Here is a 20425-nt window from a genome sequence, read left to right on the forward strand (position 1 = left end):
AAGTAGCCTTCTATAAGCGCCTCCCAGTGGGGTGTTAAAATAGTGAAGGAAGGTCTGAGATCCAATGTGGCGAAAACACAAAGAAATGGACATCTGTGCTATGAATACAATCATTCAATCAACCAATTTCTTTATTGACAGCTACAATTTGCATTGCAATTGAGATTTCAGTTTCAGTACAAACCCTTCATCACATACATCACATTAGAGTATGAGTGTTAGTGTGCACTAAAGCCCCCGAGGCATTAATAACACCAGTACCAGTGAAAGCAATGCAGTTCTAACACTGGAAAAACGATCTAGAAATAAGTAAAAATGTCTTAAATTAAGTGTATCTACCCTTAACTTGAGTAGGTACCTGAAACCCTGCGGTTTGGTCGTACGGTGTGAGCTGTAGCTGCGTGCAACAATTTTAAAAATCGCACATTGTATGTCCGGCTTCATGAGGCAAATGGACTTTTGTAGATGCCCCCACACAACAGGAAGTGGTCTATCTAACCTGTGCTGAGTAATGAGTAAAGTTGTGCAAACATTGTGTTCCTGTCCTGTTGCTGATTATACAAACATATCAGGCTGATAATCAGCCTTTATCAGGTGAAGCTGAAATTTTAACCACTACGTTTCTCTCTTGTAGAGGATCAGGAGTTTAAATACAGCGGCAGCGAGGACGAAGAAGATGATGTCACAGAGGAGGAAGGTGAACCCAGGTAATCATCCATTTTACCTGCTCCTGCCAGGCGGCTTAAGAAACCAGATGGGATGTTGGGGACGGATGATGGTGAACTGTTCTGTCAGGCTGTTAGCGGATGCAGAAACCCAAAATACACTCAGAGATTTTATAAAAGAGTTTTTCTCTGTCTTTTGGTGCCCAGACAGCCCAACAGGGATTATAATCCTGTCCACAGATTGCAGGAGTCGCTCTGTTGGTGTCCCTCCATGCCCAACAACAGATGGCTCCTCTGATGGAGCGTTTGTTCCCAGGAGGACCTCTGAGTGGGTTTTGATTGGCCCCCTCCAGTGGACCAGACCGCTACTCTGTTGGTCTGACTTCTCTCCGTTTCTCTTCCTCTCTCAGCTCCATCGTCAACGCTCCCGGTGAATGGACGTTAAGGCGGGAGTTTCTTCGCTTACAGACCGAAGATCGGGAAGGAGGCAGAGAGGGGGGTCACAGAGGAGGAGGAGGGGGTCCGCAACGACAGCAGGCAGGTTCTCTTTTAGCATGATGTTGTGTCTGTACACCTGCAACACTGGAATCTGGATCAAACTAAAGTCATTCTGAATATCTTTGCTGAACGGGATCTACTCATGTTTCTAATGAAGGATTAGTTAGAGATTTACACTGATTCCCAGCCTAACAACCTCTGACTAGTGACTGGGGTCGGCCATCGTTTGAATTTAAACGGGTCTCATTCCTCGTTCGATTCTTGATTTAGATTCTTTAAAGAGAAAGGATCTTTAAAGTTTACGCCCCCTTTTGGGCCAGCCGCCAGTGAATGTATCGTTTTAGAGTTTATATCCTCAGCATCGTTCACTGCACCGCAGGGATCATCAGATTTAACTTGTTCAATTAGTGGCTGTTATTTATGAAACAGATCCTTAATGTACAGTGTCTCTCTTCTTCCCAGAGGAGAAGCTGGAGGAAAGCGTTTTAGATGCATTCTCACTTAATTTAGCATCAGATGAAAAATAGCCAATTTACCTTTTGCTAAAGACCCAACATAATTGGGTCGATCCCTTCTGGACCTTTAATCTGCAAAACCTGATCGAAATAAGAAAAGAAACCTTAAGATCAGTGTATTTGACCTTAAGCAGGTAAATAAAATGATCCGCTAATGGGATTAGTGTTTTTGCTCATTAAATAAAGGTATTACGCCCTTGAACTAAAATCATGGACTTTGTTTCTTATACCTTATTGTATCGCTGCATCGTCTGACTTAACTCTCCCCTAAGCCTCAAATCAAGTGAAAATTCCCCTTTTTAAGAAACAATGACTTGTATTCAGTTTTTGCAGGTTAAGTTAATTTAATGGGTCATATATATTTTGTTGTTTTCGTTGCTTTCCTATCACAGTCCATATCCTTTAAATCGAGCTCATGCTTTATCTAAAATCAATCATTAGCGCTCTCTTTAAACGACCAATGCTTCCATTTCTTTACAACAAAAACATTAAGCATTTTTTAAAGTAATACCGCATTGAAAAATAGTTTTTCTTTAAAATTTTCATTGTTTTGATAGAATGAGATGATTTATGTTTATCGCTGAAATAAAAAAAAAAATCTATTAAGTTATTTCAAATGCATAATTTCTTGTTCTAAAGATGAAGACAGATTATTGGTAGATCATCTTATTTGGCAGCTTAAATTAAGGACAAATTGTCCTGTTTAGGTGAATTTGTGTCTTATTTTCAGATCAGGGTTTGAGGTAAGAAACAATAAAACTGGTGAAAAATTAAAAGGGAAGTGAAAATGTTGTAGAGGAGCTAAAAGTAGCTGAGAGAGGAAGTTCAACGGTTTGGTTGTAATGTTTAAAATGTAAAGGTTTATAAATAATTTTATCATTTCTTGTTCCACCTTATCAGGTTCTTCACTGCTAAAACTGAAATATAAGAAAGTCAATTTATCTTTAAATATTAAAATTTTCCTTGAGTTGAGCAGGTAAAACTATTTGCTGTTGGAATAAAACTTGCCTTATATCTAATTCTTTTCTTTTACAGCAAACAAAATTCTTGTTCCCTTCATCCGCTGAAATTAAGGACGAATACAATTATTTTTAATTATTAAATTTTTTTTAGATCACTTATTTTTAGTGTTATGGACGAGAATTAGGGCTACTAAAAAAAAAAAAGTTGACAGATTTTTGAATTTTATTTCAGTTTAATATGAGGAAAAAGGTCAGAATTCTGACTTTTTTTCCTCAAAATTTTTTTTTTAATCTCAAAATTCTGACTTTTTTTCTCATTTTTTTTTCTCACATTGGTGGAAAATGACAGAATTAGGCGACTTTTTACATGCCTGAGGGGTCCCCGGTGATACAATTTCATTAATGGAAGAGCAGAAGGTGATTAAAACAAGAGAGCTAGTTTAGTCTCTAAAACAGACATGGCTACGGCTTGATGCTAACATGTTTGTAAGCTGTCAGTATTCAGTCAGAACTCTGAGAAAAAATCAGATTTAAATCAGAATTCTGACTTTTTTACCATATTAAACTAAAATGATATCATCAGATTTAACTTGTTCAATTAGTGGCTGTTATTTATGAAATAGATCCTTAATGCACAGTGTCTCGCTTCTTCCCAGAGGAGAAGCTGAAGGAAAGCGTTTTAGATGCATTCTCACTTAATTTAGCATCAGATGAAAAATAGCCAATTTACCTTTTGCTAAAGACCTGATATCATTGGGTCGATGCCTTCTGGACCTTTACTCTGCAAAACCTGATCGAAATAAGAAAAGAAACCTTAAGATCAGTGTATTTGACCTTAAGCAGGTAAATAAAATGATCCGCTGAAGGGATTAGTGTTTTTGCTCATAAAATAAGTAGGTATTACGCCCTTGAACTAAAATGTTGTAGTTTGTTTCTCATACCTTATTTTGTTGCTGCATCGTCTGACTTACTTACTTATATTTAAAAATCACTTAACTTTTTTAATCTTTTCAGTGGCTCTAATCCTTTTCCGTAGTGTTTAAAGGGGAAACTGATAACAAAAAAAGAAATAAATAAACTGAAATAATGCGTATTGGTATTTCCTCCATAAAAGGACATTAATGCCGTGTGTAGATGAATATATTATTCGTCCTGCTGATGAATCTGTGTCTCTGCAGCAGCAGCACAGGCAGCAGCTGGCTGAACAGGAACGAATCAGGCAGATTCTGGCCGACAGACAGAGACGAGTCCAGCAGCAGCAGGAGCAGCGGCAGAGGTTGGAGAATGTAAGTTCAGCGAGGACTCTGCTTCCTTCTTCACGTGGTTCCAGCCAGACGCTCCACCTTCAGCCTCCTCTGGCTGAAAGCACATCTGTCGTCTTCCATCACCCTCCAGCTCTGCAACTTTTTCTAAACCCAACAACAACGACCAATAAACATTTAATATTTCTGCTCTTCACAGCAGCAGAGGCTGGCTGAGTGTGGCGTTCAGTGGGCGGAGCTTCAGGAGGTCTTTATAGGGGACGAGTCTGAGCTCCATGACAACAGAATCTTGCTTGAGGAGAAAAACAGGAGGTGTGAGAGGAGACAGGTGAGGAGTGTTTTTCTGATCTCAGTTTGCAGGTTTTCTGCTAACAGCTAGCTTTAAGACCAAAGCCTGAATTCTGATTGGTTTATACACGCTGCGTCAAACAGAGCGCGAGCATGTGCGCCAAAAGTGAGGCAATCACACCATCCCTGCCCCCAAGTATGAACCTTGCGCGCAGCCTCAGTGCTAGGTCGCACACCTCTGATTATTTGTAAGTTGGTGCAGACCGCGCGCGCCAGCCTCGTTACAAATGGGAGGATATAAAGTTGTTCTCAACAGTTTGCCTTTACTGACATCAAATGGTGAAGAAGGTTCCAGTGGAGCAGTGTGTTTAAATGCACAGTTGTTACTATTTATTCAGTGACTGAAAACAGCAAACAGGTGAGTTTATTGGCCAAGGTTGTGGTAAAAACTAGCGGACCAGGTTCCTGATCTGGACCCACCTGCTGGCTAATCCAGACCCAACCTGATTTAAAACATTTATAAATGACTGCATGTTGTCTGTGCAGTCACTTCATCCAGATCACCATCCTGCCTTCAAATAGTATTTCTCTGTCAGAGCCATTCAGACCCCTGTACACCAGCGGTGCTCTGTCACTAGGAATCCCATTCAACAGCAGCCTCTGGCCCGGTCGCCTCTTCATGGTTTGTCGCTACTGTTCGCGGCGGCTGGAACTGCAGGAATCAGGATAATAAAAGCCAACATAATTTGCCGGCAGATTTCAACATTTTAAGTTAATTTAGGCGTTAATAAACTGTTTAAGAGGAGTGATCATAGCGATCTGCATCAGCAGTGCTGTGTCTGTCTCCCTGCTAGCTCCCAGATCAGCTTCTCTGATTGGTTGATTCAGCTGCTCAAGATGCGCTGCCGGACCTTTTTACTGTGCCTTTATGAGCGTCAACCTCTAACTTTGCATGTAAACTAGCTGCTTCTGCTGCCTCTGCTGCTTTAGGTGTAAACGTAGCATTAGACTTAGTTTCGTTTAGTATAGTTTTTAAGACATTAAGTGAACATTTCCATTAACTGTGTGAACAGATTTTTTTTCTGACATTAAAGTCTAGAAACTGCTTCTACTTGGATCCACTTTGCTTTTCATGGACTGACTTCCTGCCTTTACAACCCGCCCTGCATCAGGTCGACATGGATTTGGTGCCGCAGGCGTCAAAAATAGAACAACGACGTATTCTAGAGAAGTGGCGGGTGGAGCCGCTCTGACAGATTAGATTTACTGTAATCAGCTGCGAAGGCGCAGCGCTTCCACATTCAGTGGAACTGAGGCTGTAAAGTCAGTCGCTTTGGGTTATCCTGTTTTTTGTTCAATGAATAATGACATTTCTTTTTAAAGCAGTAAAAACCCTTTCCTGTGAGTCTACCTGTCAAGCAGAGCCATAGATGTAGAAACTGTAGTAGGGGGATAGTGTGCTGCATGTTAGGGCGGCCCTCCTGGTGATCAGATGGGTAGTCACCATGTTTACCTTCACTGAAATGGTAGGTTAGTCTATTGTGTTTAGATCTGCTCAAACAGATTTTCTGCTTTTTGCTTTCGGGCCACAGTTTGACTCCTGCTCTCATCTGAGCTCAGCACCTTCTGCCACATGCGCGAAATGTCCTCTCTGTGGTTTGTGGCTAACATGTGGTTTCCTTTTATCTCCCCTAGTTACCAAAGCTGTCTTTGCTGCTTCTCTGATTAAAGTTTTCCTGTCCTTTGTCTCAAACAGGTGGTTAGAGACTGACTCTAGATCAGAGGTCAGGGATTAGCGAACATGGATTCGGATCAAACCTGATTTAAACCATTTCTAAATAACCGCATGTTGTCCGACAACAGTGTCTAACTTCATTTGCGCTGCTTCTCCTGTTAATACGGTAAAGCCCTCTGGAGCGTGAAAAAGAAAAAGAGAGCAGAGAAAGTGTGGACTACTGGAAGAACTGCGGTGAATGAGTGAAAGAAAAGTGAAATGGTGCTCAAAATGACCCTGCACCCACAGGATGTGGGTGGATATTATTGAATATGGAACATATTAAACTCAAATGAAAATTTAAAAAAGTAAAATTTTCCCCCAATGGCCCTACTTCTCTTCAATAGAAAAAGTCAACATTCTGAGAAAAAATCTGAATTTTGAGATAAAAATGAGAATTCTGAGATTATTGCAGAATTCTGAGATTAATGTCAGAATACTGACCTTTTTCCAATGTTAAACTGAAATAAAATAAAAAAATCAGTTAACTATTTTTTTTTAGTGGCCATAATCCTCTAACCTGACAACAGCCAGATGCATGTCTCGCTCCGCCTAGCTCCACTCACATACATCTGTGAAACCGCCATAGGAATTGCCTTTACTGAAGGCTGGGCCTTATCAAAACTCCTTGCATATGATTGGAGAAGCCACTTGTCTGTCATCTTTATCGACGTGCTATTTCAACCACTCACACCGAAGCTAACCCGTGACGCTGTGAGAGCTACGCAGGAAAAAAACAAAACAGAACAGCCGACATCTTGGATATAGCAACAGTGGAATCAGCGCAATGTCGGTAAATGATCAATGTCGTTTGGGCCATGAAAGGCAACATTGTGCACAGCAGACTTATTTTTAAAAAAGAAGCCAACCAAAAAAGTACAGACGAACGACTTACAGAACTCGCTTCTCCACTACGTCACATGCAGGACACACCCGCCCTGCGTCCTGATTAGGGGTGTGGGAAATAATCGTTTTGGCGATATATCATGATATTCGGCTGCCCAATATAATATCGATCTGGGGAAAATATGGCAATATATAGTAATACTGCAATATCGTGATAATATCGTATCGTGACCCAAGTATCGCAACATGTGTCGAATCGCAACACTCATGCCAATACTCACCTCTAGTCCTGATTGGCCAGACCATAAACTCGGTTGTGGAAATCGCTTTCAATGAGCGGTGTCCCAGATGTATGTGAGTGGAGCTAGGCGGAGCGAGACATGCATCTGGCTGTTGTCAGGTTAACAATCCTCTTCCGTAAAACAATGAAAATAAGTGGTCTAAAAAAAAAGTTCCACTTTCTTTCTGTGAAAAAAGTCACAATTGTAAGGAAAAAGTCAGAATTCAGATTAAAAATGTCAGATTTAGGCCTATTTTTCCCATATTAAACTCAAATAACATAAAAAGCAGTTAACTTTTTTATTTTTATCCAGTGGCCCTAATCCCCTTCCATACAAATCATGAGCATTGATTTCCTTCAAGTTTTTTTTTTCTTTTTTTCTAACTTTTTAAGAATGAAAAACAAAATAATGTAGGGAACAGAAATAAAACTGGTTAGGTATATAAATCAATAGATACGATATTAATAAATATCACTATACAGACTAAATGTCATTACATAGGTCTATCTGTTATAACTGCTTGTTCTGTTTTCCTTTTTATGTTTTTCTTACATGTTAAATGTTATAAATTGGGATGCAGGTAATTGATGAATTAATTAATCTAAAGTTAATTGATGTTATTGTTGAATAACAGTTAATTGATAAGCAGCCATTCTGTTAAACACAGGAGTTTTCTGAAGTATAAAGAGGATGTCTCTGTAACATGAAGAGCTAAATATCAATAAAAATAATCCATAAGTTCTGTTTTTCAACAATTGATCTAGTTTTAAGCAGAATTTTAATACCAACATGGCTGAATCAGAAATTTAAATATAGTTAATGGTGATGAGATTAGCTGGACTTATTTCCTTAATCACAAACCAGTTTGACTCCTACTTTTGTTTTATATCATTTTGTCTCATCACTGGCAGTTTGCTCTGTGTACGTCTGCGGCCTGCTAAGCTGCCATCACGGCTTAAGCTCTGCTGAATGTGGACCCCCCCTCACCTTGACCCCCCCCCCCCCCCCAAGTCCAAGCAGAACAAACACCGTTCAAAAGCAGTGGTGCAAACACTGCAAATATTCAAATCCATGAATTACCAAAACATAGATGTTGCAAAGTTAAGGGTGTTTGGATTAGATTTTTTTCAGGTGAAATTAAAAATGAGGTCATAATGAAATATTTAGGCTTGAGGGGCAGACTAAAAAGCTCTACGGTGAATATTTTAGTCACCATCTCTCTGACTTCTCGTGAAGACCTCAGCATTTGCCAGATAACGAGAACAAGTGGGTGTGGGACAGCTGTTTGCAGGTCCGATCAACTGAAACCTTCAAATCAAGGTTCAAAATCTCTGCAGAAGAAATAAATCCAAATGGAGACATGGGATGTTTTTATATGCGGCTATCTGTTTACAGACGTGTTTCTGTGTGTGTGGACAGGATCACGGAGGCAGGCAGCGTGATAATGCATCAGTGAGGCCTCTGGACTCCGCAGCGGAGCAGGTAATAAAGCTCATTTACTTTTCCAATTAAACACTGTTAATTCCTCTATTACTCTAGCAACAGATTCAACTAAATCTGAAAGTTTTTGTTGAATCTGGTGCCTTTTTCTCTTTTTTTTCATTTTTTTTTATCTCTATTCTCCACTGTCTCTAGTTTTGTGAATTTGATTCATTTTTACCTCATTCTGGGTTTAAAAGATGATAACTGCTCCTTACATTCAAGGCTGGATGGAGCTTTGGGACTCAGATGCCAGATACACTCGACTTTTTCACCTTTGATGCATCAAATATTAAAATCTTAGCAGATCTGAGGTGACTTTTCTATATGAGGCTATAAAGGTTTTGACTCTACGGACTGATATGTTAGAGAAAAGACCTGAATGAGAAGCGGGTGGCTTCCTGTTTGCTTCCCTAACGTGGACAGATGGGAGACAAAAGGGAACGTGAGGGTTAAAGGCGGCTGAAGAGAAACATGAAGGAGGAACTGGTTGAACTCGGATGAACTGAAAGGCTTGGCATTAACACGCTGGGGAATTAATCAGGTTGAGGCAGATGCTAAATGACTATTGGTTAGTTTGTTTCTGGTGAACCCAGAGGAGAGCACTGACACTGACTTTGCTCTATGAGCAGCTTTAAACCAGTGTTTATCGCTTTTATTTTAATGTCGTAGGGAATTGTGCTCATACCCAGGATGTCTCATAGCCGTGGAAGTGACCCTGTTAGATTTTCAATCAGGAACCTGCTCTGATAAGACCCAGAATACAAAGCTGATGGTAGATAGGAAAGTTAACCAGTTTAACTGCTGAATGTGGGTCCTTAAAGTCGTAGGGGAATCATATTTAAATGTCAAATCATTCTGGGTTAAACGTGTATATAAATGTTCTCTTTATCAGATGATATTCTCCCAAAAATTTCTATTTAAAAAAAAAAAATCCTGTCTTAAATCTGTTTTTTTTCCGTTATCTTATGCAGGCCAGTAAACACATCTCTTCTAGGTATAGGTGTTCTATAAAGATTGAAATACGACCATAATCTGGTTCCATTAGTGTTTTAAAACATATTGCTAATAACATATCAGAGGAAGAAACTATACTTTCTTCCCTTGTGACATGATTTACGACCCAGTCTATGCTCCACAGCTAGGTCGTGATTGTTCCTCTTGTGTTGTGGTGTGGAATAACAGCACAGACCATGCTTTAATATTGGGCATAAATCTAAAATATCTGTCATACCTGCGACAAGCTCATTGCCAGACTTGGACTGGGAATGGTTTTTGGCCCTGGCATTTTTTTGTCCACACTGGCCCGCTTATGGACTATAGCAGATGTCACAGATTAGTGAATGTGAACCGGGGTCCGAATCTGGATCCAACCAGATTTAAAACATTTATAAATTACCGCATGTTGTTGGAGGGCAGTGTCTAACTTTGCTTGCACCGCTTCTCCTGTTAATATTGTAAAGCCCACTTTTTTTTTATTTTATTTTGTCATGTACGGTAAATGGAGGGAGAAAAAGTAATATCGGCCCCAAGAAGCAGCAAATATCAGGGATCGGTTTAACAGATGCCGAAAACTCAATTGGCATCAGTCANACATTTAGAGGATGTTTGGCTCAACCTGCTGCTGTGAAGCAGGATTCTCCACCATGAACAGAATCAAAAATAAATCTGGATCCAGGCTCAAAATGAGCTCCTTGATCTGTGCTTTAGAATGGCTTAGTCTCCATTCAAACCCAGGTTTAAAGCCTTGCAGGGCAGCCTAAAGCCCACTGCCAACATTAAGACATTAAAATTTGAAACAAATGGTAAAAAAAAAAGTTCAGGTGTTATAAAAGATATGAAAGTCAGGAAATCGTCTGTATACTGAACTGTGAAAGATTGTTTCAAAATGCGCTTTAGATTTTAAAATGGAAAATTTTTTTATTGAAAAATTCAATGTATAACTTGGAAGCACAAACAGCTGCTTTATATTTCAGTGTTAAATTCTGTTTAAAGTAACCTTGTTCCTTTTTTTGGACTCCACTTTTTATTAGTTACCGCTGTGCTGGAGGTAGACAGAGCTACACTGATGCATCAGTCGGCCGATATTTTAGGCCAGTATTGGCCCTTTTTGTCCTGTAGGGATTCAGGTGGTCGATTCATTAATGCATTTATCAACAACACCTTTAGATCATGTGATGCATGTGAGCCCTTGCCTCCATTTGCTATTTATTTTATTGTTAAATGTTTAGTTCCATTTTGTCAATAAATGTTAACATTTGTTTTAACTTGAACTAGTTACATTTTTTTTATTATTATTATTTTGTCATGTAAATGGAGGGAGAAAAAGTAATATCGGCCCCAAGAAGCAGCAAATATCAGGGATCGGTTTAACAGATGCCGAAAACTCAATTGGCATCAGTCAATCTCTAATGCAAACCGTAAAAGACTAGCAGCTGTAATCACAGCAAAAGGTGTTTCCACAAAGCACTGTATACGGAGGGATGAAAACTTTTTAGATTTGTTCTTTGTGAAAAATAAAACACATTGTGTATAATTTTCTTGCTACTTCACTATTCTTCTCTTAGGGATTATAATCTGACATGGGGAAACATTCTAGAGGTGTGAAAACTTTTGTAAGCCAATGTATATGCTGATGTTGACTTCCAATAGAGCGTCCATACTGCCATGTCACAAGGTTTTAGATTAACCCCAAAGCTTTGGAGAAGCATTTCTACCCCTCAGACTCTCTGGCTTCTTTACAGCCTCCATCTTTAGCTTCATGTGATGAGGCCAATCTTTACAAGTGGGCTTTGGCATATTTCTGCTCTTTCCAAGCAGGAGGTCATGGCACAGCACTCTAGACTTTGGCTGCAAGGATACCAGTTTTTCCAAGTTAGGTTTGTCAAAGTTGTTCAATACCGACATGAGAGATTAACTTGTGGAAATGTCACAAAGTCAATAATCTCTATCCATGGATAGAGATTATTGAAATCGAGAAACCCTTTAGTTCTAAGGGTTCTATGGTGTAATGGTTAGCACTCTGGACTTTGAATCCAGTGATCTGAGTTCAAGTCTCAATAGAACCTGGTTGATGTCTTTGTCTGCTTAGTGCTAAACCAGAGACTGCATTTGAGAACTTCATAAACTCTATTTCACCATCATTTGCAGTCTGTGAGGGTTTGCTGTGCTATGACATCTGTTGTTGTTCTTGGTCCACTGAGTTTACTCAGTTAAGTGCAGTTACCTACTTGGAGCTTTAGAGATGTTAACAGGTCCTCCTACTTGCCAACTTTAGGGACATCCAGGTTTCCTCCTTTAAATGGACTTTGCCCCTGCACACAGAGCCAAATCTAGCATTGCCTGAAATTATTGACCATTGTATCTCCTTTTCTTAATTGGTTATAGAACTCATCTCAGTATAACCCCATAGAGTATCTATCAGGGTATTGGGGAGAGGAAGATTAGATACTCCAGACCTAAATATGCAGAAAAACTAAATTTCACTATCAGAGCAATACCGACATGAGAGATCAACTTGTGGAAATGTCACAAAGTGAGCTAAACTCTGGATAGAGATTATTGAAATCGAGAAATCCTTGAGGTATAAGCAGTTCTAAGGGTTCTATGGTGTAATGGTTAGCACTCTGGACTTTGAATCCAGTAATCTGAGTTCAAGTCTCAGTAGAACCTACTGCTGATGAAGGTTCTCAGTCATCCAGGTCATAGTAATTCTGTAAAGTTTTTAAAAAAATCCTCTGAACTTGGTTTCCAAGATTTGAAGATGTTTCGCCACCTCTCCAGGAAGCTTTCTCAATTCAAATGTCTGGATCCACAGTGAGTTTGAGTCTTTATATAGACAAGGTCTTGTATTTACTTGGAAACTGATGAGTGTCGTTTGGTTCGATTGTTAGCCTGTAATATCTGAAACCTGTGTGATATTGGAGAAACCAAACAACCTCTCCACAGACGCATGGCCCAACACAGAAGAGTGCCCTCCTCTGGACAAGACTCCGCAGCACATCAACACCATGTGGACAAAGGACATTCTTTTGAGGACCAGAATGTTCACATTCTGGATAAAGAAAATAGGTGGTTTGAGAGGGGCGTGAAGGAAGCCATCTATGTTAAGAGAGAAAAACCACCTTTAAACAGAGGTGGTGGACTCAGATTCCAGCTTCCAAAAACATACAATTCAGTTATAGAGATGATCCCTTCCAGATATCACACACTGCCCACCCCATCACAGAGGAACAAAGCACCTACCCACTCCAGCCGGTGAACAATACTTCCTTAACGACCGACCCTTAACAATCATAGACAGGTTTCAGGTATTACAGGAGACAATCCCCCCCTTTAACCACCGACCTTCAGAATCATAGACAGGTTTCAGATATTACAGGCTAACAATGGAACCAAACGACCCACTCATCGGTTACCATTTGCATGTTTCCAAGCAAAACAAGGCCTTGACTATATATAGACTCAAACACACTGCGGATCCAGAGATTTGAATTGAGAAAGCTTCCTGGAGAGGTAGCGAAACGTCTTCAAATCTTGGAAACCAAGTCCAATGGATTTTTTAAAACTTTTACAGAATCAGTAGAACCTAGTTACTTGACTTTAGCTCATAGTACAGAAATTATCTTTTGTTTATGGTTTTAAGTACATGTGGATTGGTACTCTCCTGTCTTTGAGTTTGATGCCTTATAGTATGTTTGGTGTCTTGTGTGGAGGATAAGTAAAGCTCACTTTGGCTTTTCTTAGAAGATTTTGTGGCATTGTCTTGTTGAAGTTTCGCCTACGTTTTTGCCCATTGACAGATTCATAGAGTCGTTTCCTGGCTCTCTATGTTTCTCTAAATATCTATCAGGGTATTAGGCAGAGGAAGATTAGATACTCCAGACCTAAATATGCAGAAAAACTAAATTTCACTATTAGAGCAACCTGGGCTCTCGTCACACCTGGGCAAAACCACAGACTGATCAACTCCTTCCTACACTCCAAAACTGCAGCAATCCTGACCGAAGGGGCCCCAACTAAGGATTGAGAACTGTACATGTTCATAAATTTCAGGTTCATACGGACCCTTTCTTTGCTTTGGTCTTCCTAAATACTGACTTTGGGAATTTCATTAGTTTTCAGTTTTAATCATGGACATTTCAATAAAGAAACCCTTGAAGAATCTTTCTGTGTGTAATGAACGGATGTACAAGTTTCAATATCCGGTTGAATATTAAAGAAGTTAAAGAGCACTTCTCTCTCCTTCTTGGCTGCCTATCCAATGCATAGATGGAAGAAGAAGAATCACTGAACCTATTAAAAACTCCACTGCCAACCAATGACTCCATAAACTTGAAAAGCCCTGAAGCTTACAAGGTTCAATTGGTAGCACTGTAGACTTGGGCTGCAAGGATGCCAGTTTTTCCAAATTTTGTTTGTCAAAGATTTTCAATACCGACATGAAAGATTAACTTGCGGAAATGCCACAAAGCTAACTGAACTCAGGATAGAGATTATTGAAATCCAGAAACCCTTGAGGGATAAACAGTTCTCAGGGTTCTATGGTGTAATGGTTAGCACTCTGGACTTTGAATCCAGTGATCTGAGTTCAAATCTCAGTAGAACCTAGTTATTTGCCTTTACTCATAGTACAGAAAGCAGCTTTTGTTTATGGTTTTGAGTACATGTGGATTGGTACTATCTTTGAGTTTGATGCCTTATAGTATGTTTGGTGTCTTGTGTGGAGGATAAGTAAATTTCACTTTGGCTTTCCTTAGAAGATTTTGTGGCATTCTCTTGTTGAAGTTTCACCTACGTTTTTGCCCCTTGACCGCTTTATGGAGTCGTAAAGTAAAAAGATCTGATTTTATAAAATGACTCAGAAATGAATTCATAAACTTGGCTCACTGGTAAAAAGAGTCTGGGCTCTATATTTATGTTTAGCCTCCTCTTTGCTTTGCTTTTCGTTATCTGGTCAATGTTAAAGAGTTTCTTAAAATCAGTGTATTTGCTCTTGATTTAAGCAGGTAGACAAAATGATCAGCCAATAGGAGTATTTTTATCCTTACAATAAAATGATTAAATTAAATCATCTTTTTCCATTGGCAAATTGTCTTACCTAGTTACAGGAAAATAGACTTGTTTCATAAAACACTGACTTATATTTCAGGATTCCAAGTCAATCCTGGAAGAAAACCTTTTAGAGGCTCCAGTCAGAGGTCCACCTACCAGCTGGACAGTCAGAATAAATACGCGGCTAAAGCAACCAATAATGGTATCATTCAATTCAATACAGTTAATTTCTACAGCACCAATTCACAACACATGTCATCCCAAGGCACTTTACAGTTCACCAGATCATACAGTCATATTGGTTCATAGTTTTTCATAACCAGGCTCAGTGTGCATGAGCCTGATTCTGAGGTCTGCTGAGGCCGACTGGGGTTCAAGGAGACAGAAGCAGAGATACAAAAAGCAGCTTTAAAAGGCGGCCCCATCCAGGAAACACACAGCCAGGCAGACAAGCTCCATGCCACCTCCCATGTCAGAGGATGAAGAGAGCACATCCAGCCAGTCACAGTCAGAGAAACAGGACTACACTGAAAAACAGGCCGAGCTCAAACATCTATAAACAAAGGTGTTGATGGCAGCAGCACAGCTGATATTTCTCTACAGAGTGGAGTCACAGCCAAACAGCAACAGACGAGGTGACGCTACTATGAGAAAAGCAGAGAGAGCATAATGTTCAAGATTGAACTAAAAAAAATTCAAAATTGGAATGAGTGTTTATGGCCTTAAAATATAAATATTACAGTCCACTTTTTTATTTTAAACATAAATCATCTTATTTTATGGCTGAATTGTCTAATCTGTTCAACTCGAGAGAAAATACTCTTATTTCATGAAAACTGACCTCCTTGGATGTCATTTTTCCAGGGGTTTAAATACTTTTGAGGTCATGGTAAATGTTTGCACAGCAATTAAATTAAAAAATGTTCTGGATGATAGTCCAATGTTGTGCATGTATTATCTTTATATTCTGTTACTTTCAGTCTCTGTCTGTTTGTTTGGTGCTTTTTATGTCTGCTACATAGAGAGCCGTGGCTCCCAACCCGCTGCTTCAGCACAAGTCCCAGCATTCCCAGCATTCCCAGCTTCTGCCTCCAGCTAAGCCTCAGCCTGTGGCCCAGCATCAGCAGCCCCCGGTGAGCAGGAGGTCCCACCGCACCCTGCCCAAAGACCAAACCCAGCTCCTGTCACTGCAGCACGACCACAGACAGAAGGAGAAGGAGAGGCAGAGGCAAAGGGAAGCGCCGGTCGCACCTGTCCAGAAGCTGACCGTTTTTAATGGGCACAAACCCGCTGCTCTGTCTCCCGCTCGTTCTGCTGCTTCCCCCGCCGCTGCAGGCCGCCCCGCAAACACTCAGCGCATAGCGGTAAACCTTGCTCTCCTCCACAGGCCAGAACGTCTATGATGTCACCAACACTTCACCTTTCCTTCTAGCTTTTCTGCATAGAGCTCATGACCTCAGGTTGCTTAACGTACTGTCTGTGTTTTTCACCAAACATGATGATGAATCAGAAAGATGGAGGTAGAATAAAACTTCAGAGAGGAAGTGGCTGGTGCAGAGCGTCTGTTTCTGGGCCTGTGGAAACAGTAACAGCTGAGGATGGGATGATTTCATACAGACAGAACATTTCTTAACTCAGACACCGGGCTGCTGTGGTTTCTTACGTCTATTCTTATCGCTGCTGCTAAACCAGACAGGAACTAATGGCTGTGAGGGCAAAAAAAAAAAAAACCCACAACAAAAATAAACTCATCTTCAAACAGGTCGTTAGAGGAACAAGTGTTTGACTATAGAGAAACGTTTACAGAAAAAAGCCTCCTCAGACATATATGTGATATATATGCCCTCAATTGGTAGAATTATGGATCAAATTAAAAACTGTTCATCAATTATTGCAAATTTATGCTGCAGTCAGTTTATCAAAGATCCAAAATAACATTCAAATATAATTAAATGACTTATCCGACATGCCACCATCTTTGCTTGCTTTAATCTAACAGACAGGTGCACTGCTTTTCCAGATTTTCCTCTATGTTTTTCATTGATTTCAGCTGTTAGCATCTCTGAGGTTCCTGTCGGCTATTCAATGGATTCCCAAACAGTTGTTAAACAATAATCCACAATTATTTAACTCTGTGCCCAAAGCAAACCTTTAGAAACAAAATAATTCGATGAAACGATCTATAAATCCGAGATATCCCAGGCAGCGATCAGCTCCACGCTGCCTGGACGTCGTCGTTAATCTGATCAGTTAGTCCGTCACTCTGATAGTCTCATTAATGTGAAGGTAGGAAGCTAGAGGCATTTCCTGCAAATAAAAAAGGTTCAAATGTATTTAACGTCCTCAGACGGAGAGATAGAGCTCTGAGTGAGGCAACCTCAGTACATACATATTTCTACAGAAACTCCTAACACACACACACACTGCCCTCAGGGGAACCAACCCACCCCCTGCATAAAGAACTTTCTCACACTTAAACATTTGGAGCAAAAACAACTTGAGTTCATCAAGGTCATTCGCTGTTAGGTTAATATATCTTTCACTGACCAGATGGATCTTCTCAAAACAACAGTCCTCCCCTTCATGCCATGAAAGAGGCTGTTTAACTCATTCTTATCTCATGACCTTCTTTTTGAGCCTTTGAGGCTAAGAACAGACATACCTTAACATTTTCTACTCCACATTAATTAAGCTTCCTTTTATTTACTGTTGCTACCAAATTTGTTTATCAGACTCGCCTCCTCACTCACCAACACATCTATTTCTATCTTGGTTTAATAAGTCTTTTTGCCCTCTGCTTAGCGGTTGCCATAGTGACCATGAAATAGCATGGATCGTCTGCTTTATTTCTACATTGGGCCAATGCGGGGCTGTAGAGGACATCCAACACAGGGAGTTAACGCTGAGATCAGTAAATGAAAACTGTTGGTTTTCTGCGCCAGCATCATTTTATAAATCATTATTTTTCGTATTCCTTTTTCCAAAGCTTGGCGTATGTTCACTTTTAGCATGGATGCTACGCATGGTAGCAAGCAGACAGGTCAGTGTGATGTTCCCAAAAGGCCTCATATTTAGCTTCCTCTGTCCTCCAGCTTCTCCCTCCCAGTGGAAGAAATGCTGCCCCCACATTATTCTAGTCTGTGGTAAATGACACAAGAACCAGAAATGTGTTCATTTGCTCGAGGAGGCGAGAATGAGGGAAATAAAGCTTCTGGTGCTCCCGAGAATTAACGTTTCATGAAAAGATTTGTTGCCGAACGCTCAGAAAGTCCAGTCTGTCAAAGCTTACATCACCCTGCAAGAGAAAACACAACAGCAACAGAAAGATGGCGCAGGTGTAGGAATGATAAAGAAGCAATTATAAGCAATGATTTCAAAGATAAAAGTCTATCTAATGGGTTAAAACTATCAGGATTTATAGACGGATATAGCTGAGTATCATCAGCATAACAGTGGAAATTAATCCCATGCTGTCTGATAATTTAACCGATTGGGAGCATATACAGTATATAGTAACGAGAATTAGTCCTAGCACTGATCCCTGTGGTACTCCACAGGTAACCCATGACTAAGATTTACCATTAATATGAACAAAATGAAATCGGTCCAATAAATAAGATTTAAACCAGCCTAGTTCAAGCCTGTCTAAAAGAATGTCATGATCAACAATTTAAAGTAATTATATAATCATTTCAATTTTAACACCTTAAAAAAAAAAAGGTTGGTGCTTTAATGATAAAAAAAACGTTATCATTCAGGCGATAAGAGAGGCCAAAGGGTTTCCAAGGTGGGCGTTTACACCCCCCAGCAGGTCTCCAGACGCAACGCTGGGGGGTTATCAGATTGATTTCACAATCAATGTGAGATCTAAGGAGGGCCAAGGATATACAATACATAAATGTGATTAATGTAAAACATTAAGTGATTCAAATATCAAATAGGCCATGAAAATATAAAATGTACTACAAAATAACTAAATTATTGAAATTACTTTAAAATTAAGAATAAAAACAATTTTCATTAAAAAAATTAATTCATTTTAAAAATGAATGTAATTACTTCCGTTATTATGTCTCAATAAATTATTATGGAGTAATTAGAAGTATTTAAAGGTTCACCAGTAATTACTTTTGGGATGAAACCTCAGCATTTGGCAACCGTGGTTGGTATTTATGGGCGTCATTAATGAGGGATAAATTTAAAGGCAGGCCACACTTTTCAGATTCTTATCCGCAGTATTTACTAGGTGACAGACAGTGAGAGGTTTATGAGACATAAGGACTTCAACTGACCCAGTTCCTGCTCAGGAGAAAGGAGAGGAATAGTTATAAATGTTTGTCCTGTTTCAGATGGAGCTCCAGGAATCCCAGTTAGCCAGGGTGCTTCTGGCTGCCGGCCTTCCCAGTCAGATGCACTCCAGGTCGGGCTCCGGAAGCAACTCCAGTCCCTGTACCCCGGCCATGCAGAGAGCTCACCTCAGCCAGGTATGCAGAGCCACACACCGGAGTTTGTTCATTTTAGCGCCGCCGTCGCCTGAGCTTTATTTCATTCCCCAGAACGCCAACCTCGCCTCCAGTCGCGACGCCCATCACAGCAGCTCCATGTCAGATATGGCCATCTCCCCGCTGTCCCCGTTCTCCCCCACCGACAACGTCTTCTGGGACTCGGACACCCCGCCTAAAGTGAGTATCATCTAATGAAGATTCTGGGAAACGAAACGTTTTCAAACTGTTAAAACAAAGCCCAGTGGATTGTTTTTTAACTTCTGTGGAATGAGTATCATTTCCTTCTTCAGGCGATGCATCGGGTTAACGGAACATTTTAATTACCTGCCTACAGTCTTCACTTGCTCCCCTGCAGATAAGGCTGCTTGTATTGTGGCTAACCAAATTAATAAGGAGATGATAAATACAGGCGGGGTCCGGTCTGTTGGCTGCTAACTTGTTGAACTCACAGGAGGCCATATGGAGTCGATGGAGCAGTTAATAAGTCTCTCTTACAGTGCAGAGGCTTTGCAGAAACCAGCAGCTCAGTTCTGAAGCGTTTTCTTCAGCGGATCAGCAGCATGAAGGATTCTGCAAGTCTGAAGAGAAACAATTTAGCAGCTGAACAATCCTCTGTTCCTGTTTATAAACCTTTTCACATAATCCCCACTAAAGCGCTTTGTAATCCTCGACAGAAAGAAATGTAGCTGTAACCTTCAGGAGTTATTAGAGAGAAAGAGAAAATATCACGTTTGCTCGTTTTTGTTACATATTTACCTCCTTTACATTTGGAAATATTAGAAAACAAATATAGCTCATCTAGTGTAGCTATAAAGCATTGCTGACATTTGGCTGTAGAAACTTCACACAGATTTACATTTCAACAGGCGAGGTGATGAAACTATCAGTACTCGAGTTGAGGGGGGTGAAGGGGGATGGCACCCTCCTTCTTAAAAGAAAATTTAAAATCATCCCCCTTCTTAAATGACCATCTCTCCATCCATACCCTGTGACATGTTATTACTGAATGTGTAAAATTTCTACTATATATTAACAGTAATATTGCCCTTTCAACATTTGGTGGGCTGTGGGCTTCAGAGTAGCCTGAGCAAAATAAATAAAATCAAAGAAGTGTTCTACCATGACTATGAGGCTGATCCCAGTGGGAAATTTATCCCTAAATCTGTAGGGGCAGTGATAGCCATGCCAGTCCAGGGACTGACTGCAGTTCTACTGTAAGATGCCTTGGTCAGGGTAAATGACCGCCGTACCTGACATGTGACAACCATACCATTTATATTACCTTAGGTTAATAGA

The 20425-nt window shown here is 40.1% G+C and overlaps 1 protein-coding gene and 3 non-coding genes across 4 annotated transcripts in view; all 4 read left to right on the forward strand.

Moving 5' to 3' along the window:
• LOC107093839 (mitogen-activated protein kinase kinase kinase kinase 4-like) overlaps positions 1-20425 on the forward strand; it is a 107582-nt gene that overhangs the window by 50951 nt on the left and 36206 nt on the right. The window contains 8 exon segments of the mRNA XM_015389140.1: positions 635-707; positions 1076-1202; positions 3819-3926; positions 4102-4230; positions 8511-8573; positions 15647-15988; positions 18974-19108; positions 19181-19306. Of these exon segments, the coding sequence (XP_015244626.1) occupies positions 635-707; positions 1076-1202; positions 3819-3926; positions 4102-4230; positions 8511-8573; positions 15647-15988; positions 18974-19108; positions 19181-19306 (1103 nt within the window).
• trnaq-uug lies at positions 11567-11638 on the forward strand. The gene has a single exon. It is a non-coding gene; the product is annotated as a tRNA-Gln (tRNA).
• On the forward strand, positions 12171-12242 carry trnaq-uug. The gene has a single exon. It is a non-coding gene; the product is annotated as a tRNA-Gln (tRNA).
• On the forward strand, positions 14108-14179 carry trnaq-uug. Its single transcript has one exon. It is a non-coding gene; the product is annotated as a tRNA-Gln (tRNA).

This window comes from Cyprinodon variegatus, unplaced genomic scaffold (assembly GCF_000732505.1).
Source record: "Cyprinodon variegatus isolate N-32 unplaced genomic scaffold, C_variegatus-1.0 Scaffold449, whole genome shotgun sequence".
NCBI classification, from domain to species: domain Eukaryota; kingdom Metazoa; phylum Chordata; class Actinopteri; order Cyprinodontiformes; family Cyprinodontidae; genus Cyprinodon; species Cyprinodon variegatus.